This window comes from Corvus moneduloides, chromosome 4 (genome assembly GCF_009650955.1).
Source record: "Corvus moneduloides isolate bCorMon1 chromosome 4, bCorMon1.pri, whole genome shotgun sequence".
In the NCBI taxonomy this organism is placed as follows: Eukaryota; Metazoa; Chordata; class Aves; order Passeriformes; family Corvidae; genus Corvus; species Corvus moneduloides.
In genome coordinates this window covers 16,699,258-16,716,192 of record NC_045479.1, presented here as the reverse complement: position 1 = coordinate 16,716,192, position 16,935 = coordinate 16,699,258, and the positions used below count along the sequence as shown (strand labels likewise).

General features: G+C 40.4%; 1 protein-coding gene across 1 annotated transcript in view; it reads right to left on the bottom strand.

Moving 5' to 3' along the window:
* The window catches only part of MTPN (myotrophin), a 30,777-nt gene extending 21,466 nt beyond the window's left edge, over nucleotides 1-9,311 (bottom strand). The window contains exon 1 of the mRNA XM_032106037.1: nucleotides 9,109-9,311. Within this exon, the coding sequence (XP_031961928.1) occupies nucleotides 9,109-9,180 (72 nt within the window). The 5' untranslated portion in view covers nucleotides 9,181-9,311. The remainder of the gene's footprint in view (nucleotides 1-9,108) is intronic.
* Nucleotides 9,312-16,935: the final 7,624 nt, after the last annotated feature.

Genomic DNA, 16,935 nt, shown 5'->3' with positions numbered 1-16,935 from the left:
CAAAGATTATTGCTGTGGTTGAAAAACCCCTGAATTCAAGTGCGTTAACTGGGGCTTAGCACCATAAGCACGAATTACTTCTCCAGAAAATGAACAAAAGGTATGTCCAAGGCAAAATCAAGTGTTCTATCAAATCCAAAGCAATGAAGCTTAGCTTCTAAATAGGTATTCCTTTAAGACTAACATGCATTATTTTCCTGTGCACATTGAATTTACATTTTCTTCATTCAGCAATGCATAAAAAGATACGAAATGTCAAAAGCAGCATTAATGAGTTCTAGAAGTTGTGTGCCTTAACACAGAGTTTTGTTGACATGATGAAGCAGTTGGTGAATGGAATAATGCAACAACAAAACACGGAAGCAAAAAAACTTGATCAGAAGAGCTATTTTTACATCCATAAAATAAATGCTGCTTTCTAAGCAGTATATACTTAAAAACATATGCATTAACAACTACAGAATGGCTCCCTAAACCAGTTAGACACGCTTGGAATATTCAGCTTCACTGTAATACTTTTATTAAAACTTACAAATATTGGTATTTTGTATTCAAACTTTTAAGTTTGAAATAATCCACCTACAAAAGTTAAGGTATTTTCTCCAGATTTCCAGGAATTACTGTTGAAAATGCTTTAGTAAATACAGTCTACTAACTTGTCACAGGACAGGAACTAAAGACTGTATTTCATATTATACTCTCATTAGAGGAGTCTATTTTGAAAGTAATTATATTTACTGCCATTATGCCCAAGATAAATTTAAATAACAGACAATTGCTGGTTTTATCACAACCCAAATTCAAGTTTTTTAAACCTTGCTAAATATCCATGACTTTAGCCAAGAAACAGTTAATAGTATTATTGAAGTTATTGAGAAGTAATATTGAAGTTATTTGTTGTGAGTTTGTTTGTTTTTTTTTAATACAGGGCATACAGAGAAATGCAGATCGCACCTCACAGGAACTCTCCTAAACTTTTTTATTTAAGGACTTGAAATCATCTACTTTCAATTGCATTACCTGAATCAAGCACTGAAAGTATTTTTGAATGAACAGAAAAATACTTTTTAAACATTTATTGCCTATGGTATTTGCTTTCATAGTGTCATTAACAAATCAGTTTAAATGAGAGATGCTGATGGTAACTGTTCTATGGACAGCTCTCTATCTGTTGTCTCAAATGGCCTAACAGCTCATCTTTCCTGCTTGAAGGTAATCACTAATTTATAGGTCACACGTGTGTTAAAAAGCAAGTTCATAAACGACCCGAGTTTGGGAAACGACAATATCAGTCATTCAACAGCAATTACCAAGACTTGATCTTAGCTCATCAGAAACTTTGAGCACACAATTTTGTTGTATAAACTGACTCAGAACATTCTTTGAACTTTGGCTGAAAAGAGTGACAGGGCCGTCTCCAGAACACCTAGGCAGTGATGATTTGGTCTGCTCAGTTTATTAGCCATCACGTGCAATTACTCTCTTTGATTTCCAAAGCATGGCTGAAAGCTAAGTAAAATGATTTCCCCATTTCCCTTCTGGCCTGTAACCAGCGAGGAAGGCAGCAATGTATATAAGTGAAGACAAAACTGCATATTTTAATTCTTGGTGCAGCAAGAAAGACACATAAATTCTTTATTTGGAGACATGCAATGCCCTTGGCAGACAATGTATCTGAACCGAGCTACAGAATTACACTGCATAAGAAATACTAACAAAGACTCTAAAAATGGGCAAAGTGCTAAAAGCACCAAACCCCAAGTCCCCCCAGCTACTTCAAAGCCGTATTTCATGTGCATTATGAGTTTTCAAGACCATATTTTTCTTTCCCTTCCTACTCTCTTTCATCAGAATTTCAGTTGCTTTTGGGGAAACAAATTATTTGCTATCCTCGTCTTTATTAAAAAGAAGGGGGGGGAGAAGTCCAAATAAAAAAATCCACAACAAAAAAAACCCCCACAAAACACACACGAGTACATTCCAATGAAACAGAGAATTAAGAGGAGAACTGTAGCTTGTTCAGTAAGACTTACTAGTACTGATTGCATTCCAAGTCAAGGCAGCAACACTACAGATACCAGTTCCTTAACCATTTAAATGGAAGTATTGTTTCCCTCCCCATCTCTAGCATGTGATTGTCGAATTTGCCATCACTGGTCCCAGCCAACACAGGCTTTAACACCAGTATGCTATTAAAAAGAAATCAATATCATACCCAGCCCCCAATAAAGGTTTTAAACTCATTTTAATATGAGCTGCACTGATTTGTACCTGCCCCTCCTCATAATGAGCTAAAGCAGAAAAACATCTAATTGTTCAAAACTGCTGAAACTGCAACTTGTAAGAAAAACAACTGTTGTATAACCAACCGGTCAGTTATTGGCACTTATTAATTCCAGTTCATGCTTTTGTCCTAGCAATAGATCTGTCTATGGAAATGACAACTGCTTCTTTCCACAGAATCGTACTGGGAAATTCAACATTCATTTTGATACGGAGGGGCTGAAAAATTAGGAATAACACAAGCCTTCAACTTGAGAAGTGGGCACATTAGGTAGAAAGAAGTAACTTTGCTCACACTTTTGCATGGACACATTCAGAAGTTCAAACAAGCATAAACATAAAGCCATAAAAAACCCTTCTAAACTCAACTGATGCTGCACACAAAACTGTATCCCTGACTTTAGCAATACAGCTGTATACATCCTCAGGTTTTCTGTATCTTTCCTAAATTTTCTCTTCTGACCTTTGATCAGACATAAAAATTCTTGGACATGAGAACCCTGAGTCCATGATGTTCTCCTTGAACTTAAGTAGAATATTTGACCTTCAAGTCTTGGTATCTTACCAGCTAAGCCTATGGTCCTTCAGAAAAAGCACGTGGAAGTTGTTTGGTCTATTGAGAACTATCCAAAGGAATCCTTATTTATGCATTGGGACACTGCTGCAAGATCCACTCATTCAGTATTTTTACTTACGTGGCCTGCATGAGTCACCAACGCCATGGTACCCAAGTCAACATCCAACGCACAATCTTCACATCTAACACAACTTTCCATATGCTATTCCAAATGGATACAGATACATACCACTGCAGAACTCTTGGACTTTTAGAGAACTCACTGTTCTCTTGGACTTTTAGAAAGCTTAGCTTATCTCCTGTAAGCCTTCTTGTTGAAGTCAAAATTAACTAACTGAGCTAGGCTTGAAAAACAAGGATTTATTAAAGATAAAACTGATACAAGAAGAAAAAACGTGGTTAGAATAAGGGAGGGCAGAAAGAAGGAAAGCAGTAGTAGAAGTAAATATTTTCCTCACATCACTGCATTCTCTGATTGTTATTCATAACCTATTCTCAACTTTGACTGTCATACTTAGGAATGCATATGCTCTATACCACAAACTTGGACAAAACAGGATACATTTCAGAGATAAAATTTGCTTTCAATTTAGGGAATGGAATACATTAGCACATCAGCAAAAAAAAAAAGTTTAAATTCAATGTTTTATTACAATCTGGTCTTAATAACTCTACTTTTTGCAGCAACCATACATTAGGCACAGGACAAGTCAGCATGGTAAGAATAGCCCAGACAGAATCAAGTGAGGAAGTACTTAACTTGGGGCTTTTAAGCATAGGAAGGTCAATTATGAATCACTTAGGCAATATGTTAAAGCCACCAAGACTTTCAGAGCAGAACTCAATGAACAAAATCACCACAGCCTGACATCAACACCTCAAAGAAAATACTACATTTAGCAGTTCCAGATTCATGATCATTCAAATGATCACAGCTGGAATGAGCTCCATTTACATTTCAAATTGAAATGGATGAAGAATCAGTTCTATCTGTATCTTCACAAAGAGGACAGATTTGAGAATCCTGGGATGTTCATTCAGGCACTGAGTCACACATTCCACTGCAATGCCAGGTTTACAGGCAAGTTTGTTACTCCATGCTGTTCCTATCAACTACTTAAGAACTGATGCACAAACTATTAATATCTGTGAATAATTCTTTGCCACATGTCCTCAGACTCTCTTGGATCAGACTGTGGAAATTAATTAGCCATCCTGAAGAGGTGGTTTTCAACAGCTTCATTCATTTTATTGTACACACTACTTAGAAGTGGGAGCCGTGCTGTGTTTTTCTGAAAGTTTTTCTAGTACATTCCTGGTATTTTAGTTAAGAGAAACTCCACAATGAATATGAAACCTGCTAACAGCAGCTTACAGTAGCAAACAACTCTTGTTACATAAAAGAAAGATTCAGGTCATCATGTTCAAATTTGCGAAATGTAAATTGAACACCAAGTTTAATTAGAACTAAGCAGTAAAACAGAATTATCTTTAGCAATCACACTTCAGCAGACTCAACAGTAATCAAGTGGAAAATAACAGAAGTCCTAGAATCTCCAGATAAAGACAAACCTACATAGTAGAATTGTTGTTACAATACAGAGACATCCAAGAGGCCCCACAGGGAAAAAGCTCAGTCCAGCAGCTCCCAGGTCAGGGCTAGCTCTGATATGCTCCTGGACATACTAGTGAGGTATAGCTACCCTGCACTGTAATCCAGACAGGCTTGCAGGCTGTCACTCAAGAGCAGGAAACCTGTTACCCGACCAGAGGCAATCCAGGTATCAATGTAGCCATAATAATAATAATGCACACTTCAGCATTCAGCATGGTGAGACAAGGTGAATTTCAATGTATCCGTGGTATGCTTTATCTGTAAGCCAAGTTATCCACCATATATAGCAACCATTTAAGTACTCATTTTCATTTAGTTTGTAACTGAAGGTGTAGAAGTCGTTGGAATGGACACTGAAAAGAACAGAGGTTACCTCCGAGAATTAAAAGCTATTTATTCCTCCATGTTAATCTTTCTTCTTGCAGATATATATTGAAGTCTCTTCTCTTTTTCACAACACTTAACTATACCCCTGACTGCTGCTTCTATTGCAAAAAGGTGCTTCTAAACATTTTTTTTTAATTTTAGCCACTCTAGTTAGTTTACAGCAGTAGCCAAGTTTTATGCATTTCTCAAGACATATGCATTTCTCAACATAGGTGGTAGCTGCTGTCCAGATGAGTTACCAGAGATCCTCCAGGAATTTGGTTTTGTTTGTTTTGTTATTTAAAAAAAAAACAAGACTCCACACCAGAAGTGCCTATTAGACCACTTTCTACAAACATCCATTTCACAGCCAACCATCACTTCAACCTCCCAGTCCTCTGAGCAGTAAAAATCTGGTGCTTCCAGTTTGGCTGCCTGTCCTATCTTCTTATGGTATTAGGTTAGTTGATTTACCAAACTTAACTGTAAGCAGTGGTAGGTTTAGGAAACGATGTAAGGGATTAAAGCAGCTCATGAACTGGGGAATTCTCAGTTAAGCTACAGGAGATGAAATTACTTCAGAACAAACTTTTATTGAAGCCTTTCCTACAAATCTAAGTTTATCTCGCCACAAACTTTATGCCTAGTGAGTAAGAGAAATTGTACGTAGCCTCAAATCTACTGCTGATTGGAAATGCTTTGTGCACATACTGACAGAGAAGTAAGTCCTTTCTAAGCAACTGCATAGTTTAATCTAATTCTACTGGGGAAGAAGACTAAAGAAAAGGAAAAAGAGCTAACATAATTCATGTTAAGAAATTCTGTAGGCTTAATGTAACTTGCTCTTCTTCTAACTAGTACTTTTTAACCCACTCCCTACCTCGAGGGAGGTAAATTTCTCTCAGCTGCGTGGGTCCTCCTCATCCATTAAACTGCACATTCATCTGTTCCCACGGAAGTTTCTGCTTTCTTGAGGAATTTTAAAAATTTGAGTGGATGTATGTGGGAAGAGTGCAGAATTCCTTCAATCCCTTAGATTCCTGTATGCACCTCTGAAGCCAACATATGCCGGCTATATTCAAAAGGAAGATATCAAAGAAAGCAAACAGTAAAAACTACTTTTTAATCTAGTCATCATAAAAATAGCTGACACTACTTAACTGTTGGCATAACACACTAGATACAGTATTTCAGGAGAAATTCACATTTACCATAAAGAAAAAGTTGACAGTGTTGCAAGCTGAGAAATGTAGATGCTAATATGATGTCTCTTACAGAAACAGAAAGAAGTCTTATATGACGATTCAAATGATAAAAATAATCTTTCATATTTTCATCAAATAGAAGCCAACAATATCTTCCAAACGCAGACTAGCAGCACTAAGATGTCTTTTGCTAAGCAACAAAGCAGGATCATTTGGCACTTCCTGTTTCATTGCCACCCAGAACTACTCTTTCTGTGAAAAGTTTTTTTCCTGAAGAAAGTGTGTTCAGGAGAATGCAAGATCCCTATGTAGAAATACATAAAATGCAAATGGAGACTCTTGCTTCTGTTTCTATATCCTTTCTTTGTCCAGGAACTGTTGAAGTGGCAGAAACATTCTCCCTGGTACTTACTAACCAAACCTCAGATAAAAGAACAAAAGAGATGACTCTAAAGACAGAACCTCCACAGCTTATTACACACAAGTGAAGAAAAGTCATGGCTGATTAAGAGTTCCAACTCCTACAGTCCTGCTGATAACATCCATTTATACTATTATTTTTAAACCACCCAGGTTCATCTAGTTAGCATTTCAAGCCTTGCCATTCACACATGAAACAAAATCAGAGGTCAAACCCTTCATGTGGTAATTGGTGGAAAAGCTGCAAGATTATAGTTAAAGGCTGTATTGTTTTCAAACAAATAATGAGGAAACAAGACTAGAACAAGAAACCAAACAAATGAGAAGTTGGGAAACAAAAGTTTCAGGAAGATAGACAAGGAAGAATTTTACGAAAATGAAGTCAGTAAGATATATGACTGCCTCCCCCATTACAGGGAGAGGAAATTTCTGCCACTGCAAAGTTTATATAAGTAAAATTCCTGAACATGAAATCATACATAAGAGCAGGAAAGCAGCAGGGAGCAGAAGCCACATAACTGATAAGGAACAAAGTCAGAAAGAACATACAGCACAGAACACTTTCCTGAGAACTCTAGCTACCAAAGCATGATTTGCCTTCACATAATTCATTAATCTCAGAACTGAGAATGTGAAGTTCCAGCTGAGGCTTCTCCTACATTCAGATGATTTACAGAGTTCTCTTGCCCCTCTTCAATGTACATTTCCTGCTGTACAGTAAAACATAAACTCATTCTTGTACTCTTTTCTTCCCTGAAGGCATCCACCTCTATTTCACTTACCTTCCCAAAACCCACCTACCTGCGCCTCTGTAAAACTTACAAAAAATTAGACAAAAAAATTTAACAAACCACTAGGAAGGATGAGGATAAGTCAAAGCTTGCTTATATAAGCGTTGTTTCCACAGGAAACCAGCCTGAGAGTTTACTAGCCCACAGTCTGTCAAAGAAACAGAAAAGACTGAAAACATTTGACTTCTTGTAGGTTAACAACTGAAGACAGAACACATACTTCCAAGTGGGAGAAAAGTATGACTACAATTAGATCACAAACCAACAGAAAATTCCCAGAGTTTATTCACCTTCTACATTACAAGCAACGTAAGATTGCTCAAGGATTGCAGGCCTCTTTTACTCGAATCATCTAACCCCAGTAAGTATCTCTCTTTTAAGGATTTCTGCCTCATTGGTGCAGTTAGATGACAGCCTTCAGCCTCTTTACTACAGCAGCATCCAGGCTGGTTCAAGCCTCCTTCAGTAGCAGATGGAACCAAGTATTTGACTCTGCACTGAAGCAGATGAAGAGTGATCACATAAATCCATTTTGCAACACGAGTCGCAATGCCACTCAGGAAGAGTGGGAATATAAGAAAAGCTTTCTAATTAGTACTGTAGTGAACTTGTAGATATAAACTGAACCAAGACAGTTATTGCCAAAGTTATTGCCTCAGCAAAAGATACAAAAGGATCCAGTAATTATTAGTGTATAGTGAATTTTCTAGATTCACATGGACATCCTTTAAAAGCTGTAGGAAGAATCCAAATATGCTAATGACATGCTCTGCAAGTCCCCAGATCTGAGACGATATTAGACATACTAATGGACTACCCAACTTTATTACACAGACACAGGTACACAGCCTTTAGCAAACAGCTGAAGTGGGATAATTACATTATTCCCAGCTACTTCCTCAAGAACTTTATACACAGAGCATGTGAGTGCACAGCCACTTCGATGCAAAGTCCAGAAGCTTAGCTGGAACTGTCAGAGAAGACTATTCAGGCTAAGCTGTTGGACTTTGTACTAAAGCAGCTAGAAGTACTTGCACACTTTTCTTTTTGCCAGAAGCGCTACAAGTTTGTGAGTTGACAGCTGGAGTAGAAAGGACTTAAATCATCACGGCAAGTTGTGTCAGCATGTGTCAAGTTCCCAAAGACAATCACTGACTTGTTTGAAGATCTAAATAATTACAGGTAAATTATATGTATACCTCTGCTCTGGTGTAAAAGTTCCCAGACAATATTCCTGAACAGTAAGGATTCACTGAAGCAGAATGTTGCTCTTATGCACTTTTCCCACACACCTCAGTGACAGGAGAAGGCAAATGAGGACAGAATGCAGCTTTCAAATACTGCCACGTACCTGAGGACTGTTCAACCATCACACAGGTGTCTGCTGTTCCTGCAGCACTCGCCCTAACTAGGTATCAGCACACTTCCCAGAAGGTTAATGAATTAAGCCTCAGCACACCCGGTAGCTTAGCATCACCCTATTAAGGATGAGCCCTGAGGCACAGGGGGGAAGGATAACCAAACCGAGGCCACAAATCCACACGAGATCAGCGAGGCAGGACTGGGATCCTGGTTGTCAATCCATTTAAGTTTCACGTACTGACACAGAATAACTCCACCGGCAGGCGCGAGGGGCGGCTGGGGGCAGGAGGGAAGGAGGAAGCCCAGGAACTGAGAGGCCCCGCGGAGGGGGAGGGGGCCCCCAGCTCCGCACAGAGCTCAGCGAGCGCCCGTGCCCGCCCAGGCCGCGGCTCCCGCCGCCCCGGCCCCATCCCGGGGGCTGCGCACACATCCTTCCCTCCTCCGCCCGCAGCGCCGCCTCCCCCACCCCGCACCGCCGCCTCCTCCTACCTTGGCCACGTAGTCCTTCACCTCATCCAAGTCTCCGTTTTTGAGGGCCCACATGAACTCCTTGTCGGACATCGCGGCCGCCGGGCAGGAGGACGCGGGCGGGCGAGACGGCGAGGGGCCGGCGGCAGCTCCCGGGAGCGCGGGCGGCGGCGCGGGCGGCGGGAGCCCCTCCCCGGCTGCCGGGCGGGGCGGGGCGGGGCCGGGCACGGGGCAGCGCGGGAAGGCGCGCGGGCAGCGCGGGGCGGGGCCGGGCCGGGCACGAGGCAGCGCGGGCGGGCCCGCCGGGGCGAGGAGCGGCTTCTCTCGCGTGCGGCCGCGCTTCCGCTTCCGGTTCCCGTGCCCGTCCGCCGCGACGCCCACGCGGGACCGCGGCCCACGGGGGGCGGGGCGCATGCGCGCGCGCGGGCGTCCCCGCGTTCCCCCAGATACCGCGGGGGGGGGAAGAGGAGGGGGAGGAGGGAGGGCTGCGCATGCGCCCGCGGCCCCGCCCGGCCGGCCGCGGTTGCCATGGAGACGCGGCCTGTGCCGGGCACGCCACGGCCGGGCCCTGCCGAGCTCAGCCGGACACGGTCGGGCCGCGGGCTCCGGCCTCGGAGTCTGCTCCCGCTGAGGAAACCGCGTGTCTGAATAGCTGTTCTGCAAACCCCGAGGCTCTGAGCTGCGGATAATTATCATAATGCTTCTAAAGCATCAGCGGGAAGACATGAAAGGAAGGATGTGGTGGTTAATTAGTATGTTGGCACTCAGCAGTTGCATCTGTTTTGCGAAGCCACATGTTTTGCTTGTGGAACATGCAGCCTGTTGTGTGACTCAGGCTTGTCTGCCAGCAGGCAGCTACTCTTCCTAATCCCCCCTGGCAAACAGCATCCCAAACACCCTTGGAGCTGGAGCTGCTCTGTAGTGACTGTGGCCAGTCTGAATCACAGAATCAGTTTAGTTGGAAAAGACCTCTGAGGTCATCTAGTCCGACCTGTGACCCAACACCACCACGTCTGCCAGACCATGGCACTGAGTGCCACATCCAGTCTTTCCTTGAATACCTCCAGGTGACTGGAGACAGTATGAAAATGCACGGATTAGGAAGAATTTCCTTACTATGAGGGTCATGGAGCACTGGAACAGATTGCCCAAAGAAGTTAACAGATGCCCCATCCCTGGAAGTGTCAAGACCAAATTGGATGGGGCTTGGCACAATGTGTTCTAATGTAAGTTGTCCCCGTTCGTGGCACAGGGGTTGGAGCTAGATATATCTTTAAGGTCCTTGCAACCCAAACCATCCTATGATTCTGTGAATCTGTCATTCTATGATAATGAGTTAAAGCATAGGAAGACTGCTAGATCAATGAACTGTGTCTTTTCTAGCCCTGTTATTTCCTTTGAGATAAAATTCAGCTTTCTGCTTACTGGTTAAGCTCTGTTTTGAAGTCCTAAATTACTGCTAACGTGTCCTACTCTGTTTCAATAAACAAATTGGAATTCATTGTTGAAGTCAGTTATACACTGTTGGTATTCTATAATGTATCCACTTGTATAAATCATAAATACAGTACACAAACAGACTAAAAGATAATCTAATTAATTCAGCTATCCAAATAAAAAAACAAATCAAACCAAACCAACAAAACCCAAAGAACAAACACAACATAAAAATCCAAGAAAGAGACTTGATACATATTGGTCCCATTTCAGGTTTTATTTAAAAACATGAGTTTGATCTCATACTTATTATATTCCCTTTATGTAATCCTGAACAATTCATACACAACAGTTGTTAGTTCAGCAACAACAGCCAAGCAGTAATATAAAATATGATCATATAGATTTCAGTCTGTTGAGGAGAAAATAATAAAAGTGACAGATAGCAACCTAGATAAAGTTATGGGACTGACACAAGAGATCTAGGAGTGACGGGTGAAAATTGGACAATTGATTTTCTTTCTGTTTATTAATTTGTTGTATTTATACTGAAGGAAGAGGGAGTGGAAAGGAAAAGGAAATAAGAGTTATTTTTTCTTTCCCAAGGTCAAGCAAGGCTTGCAGACAGGGAAACTCAACAATTATTGACTGTATTCATTGTTGAACTTGAAATAGGAGAGGAGGCAGACAAAGTCAGACATACAGCGCCAGTTCTGTGGGCCATGTTCATGAATCTCAATGAGGCTGGACCTTGGAAAGTCACTTGGGGCCCACCCTTTGGTGGTGAGGAAGGGTGTAATTCTGTGGAAATGCATCTTCCCATGGAGTGGAAATGCCTTTTCCTTGCACACTGTTTAGTAAACACAATTAGCAATTGCTAAACAAGGGGCTGGCTCTGAAAACTGAACCAAAGGATGATTCATCCAAATCTGACAAATACTCTCAGCCAAATCAGAAGGTGAATAATGGTTTGGAAGTCTGACCCATAATAAATAACCAGGCTGGGCTTATTTATTAACACAGAGTACAAGTCTCCTTTTGGCTGTAGGTTTCCATTCTTTCATTATTACAGTTTTCATCATTTATTTCACATCTAAGTACTGCACCTTCTTTTATTTATGAGAGTATGCATATAAGTCACTGTTACATTATTCTCCATGATTAAAGTGAACTAAAATCTTTGTGCCTCACACAAGAGAAGTTACCTTTCTTTTCTATAATATAATCTCTCTTTTCAGGAGCAGTTCATAGGAAATGGAAGTTCAAGGAATTATCTTTTGATAATCTCTGTTATTTCTCTAAATCAAAGTAATAAAATTCTAGAAACAGAATAATTTAGATCGGAAGGAACCTCTGAAGGTTACCTGATCTAATCCCTGCTCAAAGCAGGGCTAATTTAGATGAGGCTGCTCAGGGGAACCAGTCAAGTTCTGAGTATCTCAAAGTGTGATGAAACCACAACTTTTTCTGGCAGTTGATTCTGATGTTTGACTGCTTTCACAAAACAAACAAAAAGTCCTTCTTTCTAATCAAAATTTCACTCCTGTAACTTTTTGTTACCTCTTATCCTCTACCTACCTCTTCACGAATGTTTTTTCTCTCTATCTTCTCTATGTATTCTCATGAGATGGGTGAAGATAGCAGTAAGATCCCCCTACCTTAACCTTGTCAACTCAGGGCCAATTCCTTTGAGCTTTTTCTCACATGTCAGTTGTTTAAGTCATCTTATCAGCTTGGTCATCTTCCAATGGACTCAATCCAATATGTCCTTGTCTTTTTTTACCCTGGGAAGTGCAAACCTGGAAGCAGTATTCCATCTGCAGTCTCACAAGGGATGACTGAAAAGGAACAGTCCCTGATTTTCCTTTGGAGGCTGGAATTGCCTTCAAGCAAACTTTTGCAATGAAGGGTCAAGCATCAGAGTATTTAACTGTGCCACGCTGGCAATGAGTGTCAACACATCTCTGTTCCAAAGCAAGGGGCTGTTCAGGATAGATGAGCATCACAATTGGGAGAACTCAGCCCAAAGCTTTGCTGATGGGGCCAGAGGCTGAATAGGTTGCAGTTTGGTTTTTTTTCCACAGCAGTAGCCTGTGCAGTGCTGACAAAGGTGAAATCTTCTGCTAGTAAGCAAATGAGAGTTGGATGCATTAGGGACTGATACTAACAAAGAGGAAATGTAAGCAACATCATTTCCCTCACAGCAATCCTAGTTAAAGCAATAAACAACTGACTACTAAAAGTGATACCAATGTGATTTTTTTGGTTAAATGAAAAAAAATAATAATAATTATTATTATTATTGTTATTATTATTGCATTTTCTCAGCTGCCTAGAGTAATACCATAAGTGAATTTCTAGAATTTTACAAGCATTTAGAAAACTGAAAATTCCCAGCTCTTTATGGAAGAATTGGATAGAAAAATTCTGCCTTTTGTAGAAATGATGGCCATTGAGGAAAAAAAAATTACACCTATGCATGTATTTTTAGCCTAATTCAGAAAAAGTGTCTGTGTGAAAGTTGCATTTGGAAAGCGGGCATAAATGTGTGTCATTTATATGTTGGGTGAAAGAAGGACTGGAGAGGTTGGGTAATACCAGAAGTAGAACAAACAAACAAGAAAATGCCTAAAAGTTTCAAGGAAGCTGCCTCAGAATCTCTTGCTTGCTAGATCTGCAATTTTCCACTCATGGACTACGTACTTCGTCGTGTGTTAGGGTTTCCTTACCCTTACTAAGAATTTCCTGAGACTCTCTTTTTCATGGTGGCAAGATTTTGAACATGGGAGAGACGTTGACTGCTGGCTTCCAAATCTTGCTATTTTTGAAAGAGTCTCATATTTTAAGTGTGTTAAGCACTATCTGAAACTCTCCACTTTCAACCCAAGTCACAAGATGAACGACCTTCATTCAAGTATCTTAAGCTAAAAAATGAGAGATGAGCATTTATTTCACTCATGTAAAAAAGCAGAAGTATGCTGTATTTCTACTCTTTGAATGTTTTATGGATCACTATTTATGTGTCTAGCAGTAGGCAGTAGAAGCAAATGCAGCTGCCTGAGTATTGGGCACAGATATTACAGTGTGTATAGTCTGTGTGTGTACTGCAAACTGTCATTGTTCTGGAAACTACGGAGGTTTTGATTATGAGGTGGGGAATAAATCTGCTTTAATCGAAACAACAGTTTTCAAGTTCAGAATGTCCAAATTAATCACACAGATTATACACAGGGGATTTAATATTTGAGCATTTGGAAACACTAGTGAAAAATTTATGCTTGTAGTCCACTCAGTATCATAATAAAGTAGGGACCTCTGGTTCCACCCTGAGATGTGCATTTTCAGAGCAGTATGGTCCTGGTTTAGTGTAGGCTGGTCACAGCTATACTGGTTGTCTGGTAAGCATCAGAGGATAAAAAACCAAACCAAAACAAATACCAAAAACCCCCCAACCAACCAAAAAATTAAAAAAAAAACCCCACCAACAACACAAACCCCCCCTCATTCAGTTATGTATGTTTGTGCTAATTTATATAGTTTAATACTTTGAGGAATATTTTGAACATACTAATGTGTTTGATAAGCCACATATCTCTGTATAAATATCAGGGCAAGGACAATAACTTCCTTATTTTGAACAAGTTTTTGCTTTGTTCACTAGGACTGTTTAACAAACAACAGGCAATAACAGTCACACAGTGCCACAGGGAGACTCAGTTGTCCCAGCCATAATTTCCTATGCCTTCACTTTCACATCCATAATTCAGTACTTTTCTACAATTGTGGAGAGCCTTGAGAATCTCAGGTGGAGAATGTTGTATCAGTGAAAAATATTACAAATATATGGTTGATGTGGTTGTTCCTGACAATCATATGATGAGAAGCAGAATAGAGGAGTGTAAGGAATTAGTTATAGTTGTTATTACGTGCCTTTGGAGAGAATTAAAAAAAAAAAGGATACTGTGTTCACAAGTAGATTTCTTCACAAAAAAGGAGCATATCCTGTTTTTTCACACTCTTTCTTTCAAAAAATAAATATGTTTGGAAACATGCAAAAAAGGCCTTAGGCACACTACAAATTTTTGTTTGTGGCACAGCTCTGAAAAAGTTTGGTTTTCTACATTAATGAAAAAGTTCTTATTTCACAATAACTATCCATATTCTTACATCATTTATATTTCAATCATGTCTCGAGTTGTGTTTTTCCTGTAAAAATCAGACAGGATATATCAACTAAAAATGCTGTGCTTGAGATCTCTCCAGTGTTTTTCAGCTAACCATATCGACTTAGTGTCCATTTCGAATCAGCCACCTTTTCCTTACTTTGAAGCAACAGCTGGGGGTTTTTTTATCTTTTTCCTTTTCATTCTTGATCCCCTTCTTTTCTTTCTTTCTTTCCGTATTTCTTTCCGTATTTCTTTCCATATTTCTTTCTTTCCATATTTCTCCCTTTCTCTTGTCCATTTCCTATTTAATACATGGGCTATCCCTTTATATTAACAGAGGCGGAACTGTGGTAAATGCTCTTGCCATAACCTATTTATGTAAGAGTTTGTGCCTCCTTTTGCAAAAGGGAATAGCTTCCTCGAGTGGGTATATATTTCATCTTGCTACATGGATTGTATGGATTATGAAACATTTTGCTTTCAGTTTGGAGCAGATCTCTGGTACAGTACAGTCTGGAGCAATGTTGTGTTGCAGTGCTGCCCCTTCTGTCTTCCCAAGGGATGTTTTTGCTGTATTCTTCACTGTCCTAGCAGGTAGTGGAAGGACTAAATGCCATCCTAAATTGAAATGGCTTAAAATTTTATCTTTCACCTTAATAGTGAGAACAGCTAAGTAATGCTCAGTGTGTTCTGTCAGATTGCTCATGTTGTGTGCATGTCACACTCCAGGAGCACAGCTGCTGATGTTAGTGGCGACAGGCACGGTGACAGGGTACAGCCATCACCACTGTTAACAGACTGCAGCTCTCCATCACTGTGTGCCCTTTGCACACATCTGCATTGCTGTTTCTATCCTAGGAGATGCCTGGCTGCAGCAGTGGAGCCAGCTCAGGTGCCTCTGCACTGTGCTGTCCTGTGCCTCCCAAAGTGCCTGCGTTACCCTCACTAATGGAAAAGACTGGTTATTGTAGCCCCTCCTGATTCTTACGGTTTCTTTGTCCTGTCAGCTAACCAAGCATATGCTAATGGACACTTCTGTTTATTTCCTTAGCAGATTCATGAAGTTCTAAAGTCTCAGCATGGAAAAGGAGAGGGAGAGTCCTATGCCCGGAATATTTCTGCAGCTATAGATAATCTTAATGCTTTGTGCTCATCCACCATGAATTGGCAGAGCCATTTTTATGCATGCTTTGCTCCCTCCAGTCAATATGCTCAGGAGCTCTGTCACTGTTCTTGTGGAGGTCCCTATTCTGTTTCTGTCAGAGGGGATGCAGTTTAGGAGCAGTGTGTTAATACTGCCTATCTGGATAAAACAACACGTGCTGTATATGCCTTATCCCATATCTGTTCCCTCTTTCTGGCATGGTCTTCTTTATCTTGCAGAATCACTAATAGCACCCAACTGAGTATTTAGAGTGTTTTCTCACAGTTCCCGTTTGAAAGGCAATTGCAGATTACATTGTGCACATGGTAATAATAAAGCCTGTGCACAGACATGTGACATTTATTTCTCTATCCATCCACCAGGTGTTACTCTCCAATTTCCAGCTGCTATGCAATGTGAAATTCAGGGCTTAGCAGTGGCGGTAGAAATACAAACAAGAAAAACAATGACTTTTCCTGTGTTTGTGTATTTCCTTGTTCCTCTTCTCCATGAAAATGATGAACATTTGGCCCTCTCTGTTTTGTTTGGTTGCGTTGTTTTTTTTTTTTTGAGGGGTGGTTTTTTGTTTGAATCTAAGGAAACTGAAGTATGCATGGATTTTGGCTATGCATATGGTTTAGAAGTATTAAAACAGCAATGACAGATATATAAAATGCACTGGGACACAGGAACCAGAGCAGATTTCAGTAGCACTTTTCAGTTTGTCTCTGTAGACCCTGTTCATAGTGGTAAGAGGCAAATAATGGAGTCACTATGAGCCACAGCTTCAGAAACAAGTTCACACCATTACAGGCAGCAATTAGACATTATGTGTATCTGTTGAGATATAAATCAGAACAGAAAGGTTCCCAGTTTTTCCTAGTTTGTGTAATGTTGGTTCTGACATTGAAGCAGCTAAATAGAAGATGTAGGACTTACTTTTTAATATCTGTTAAAGATGACATGAGCTATCAGTAAAAGATTAGCAGATTCTCTTTTAATAAGTAACATATGTTTGCATGTTTTTCTTTTTTTATTTCCCATCATATTGTGGCAAGTAGGTGTAAATTTTTTGTGTTTCTTTTTTTGCCTGGTACCATT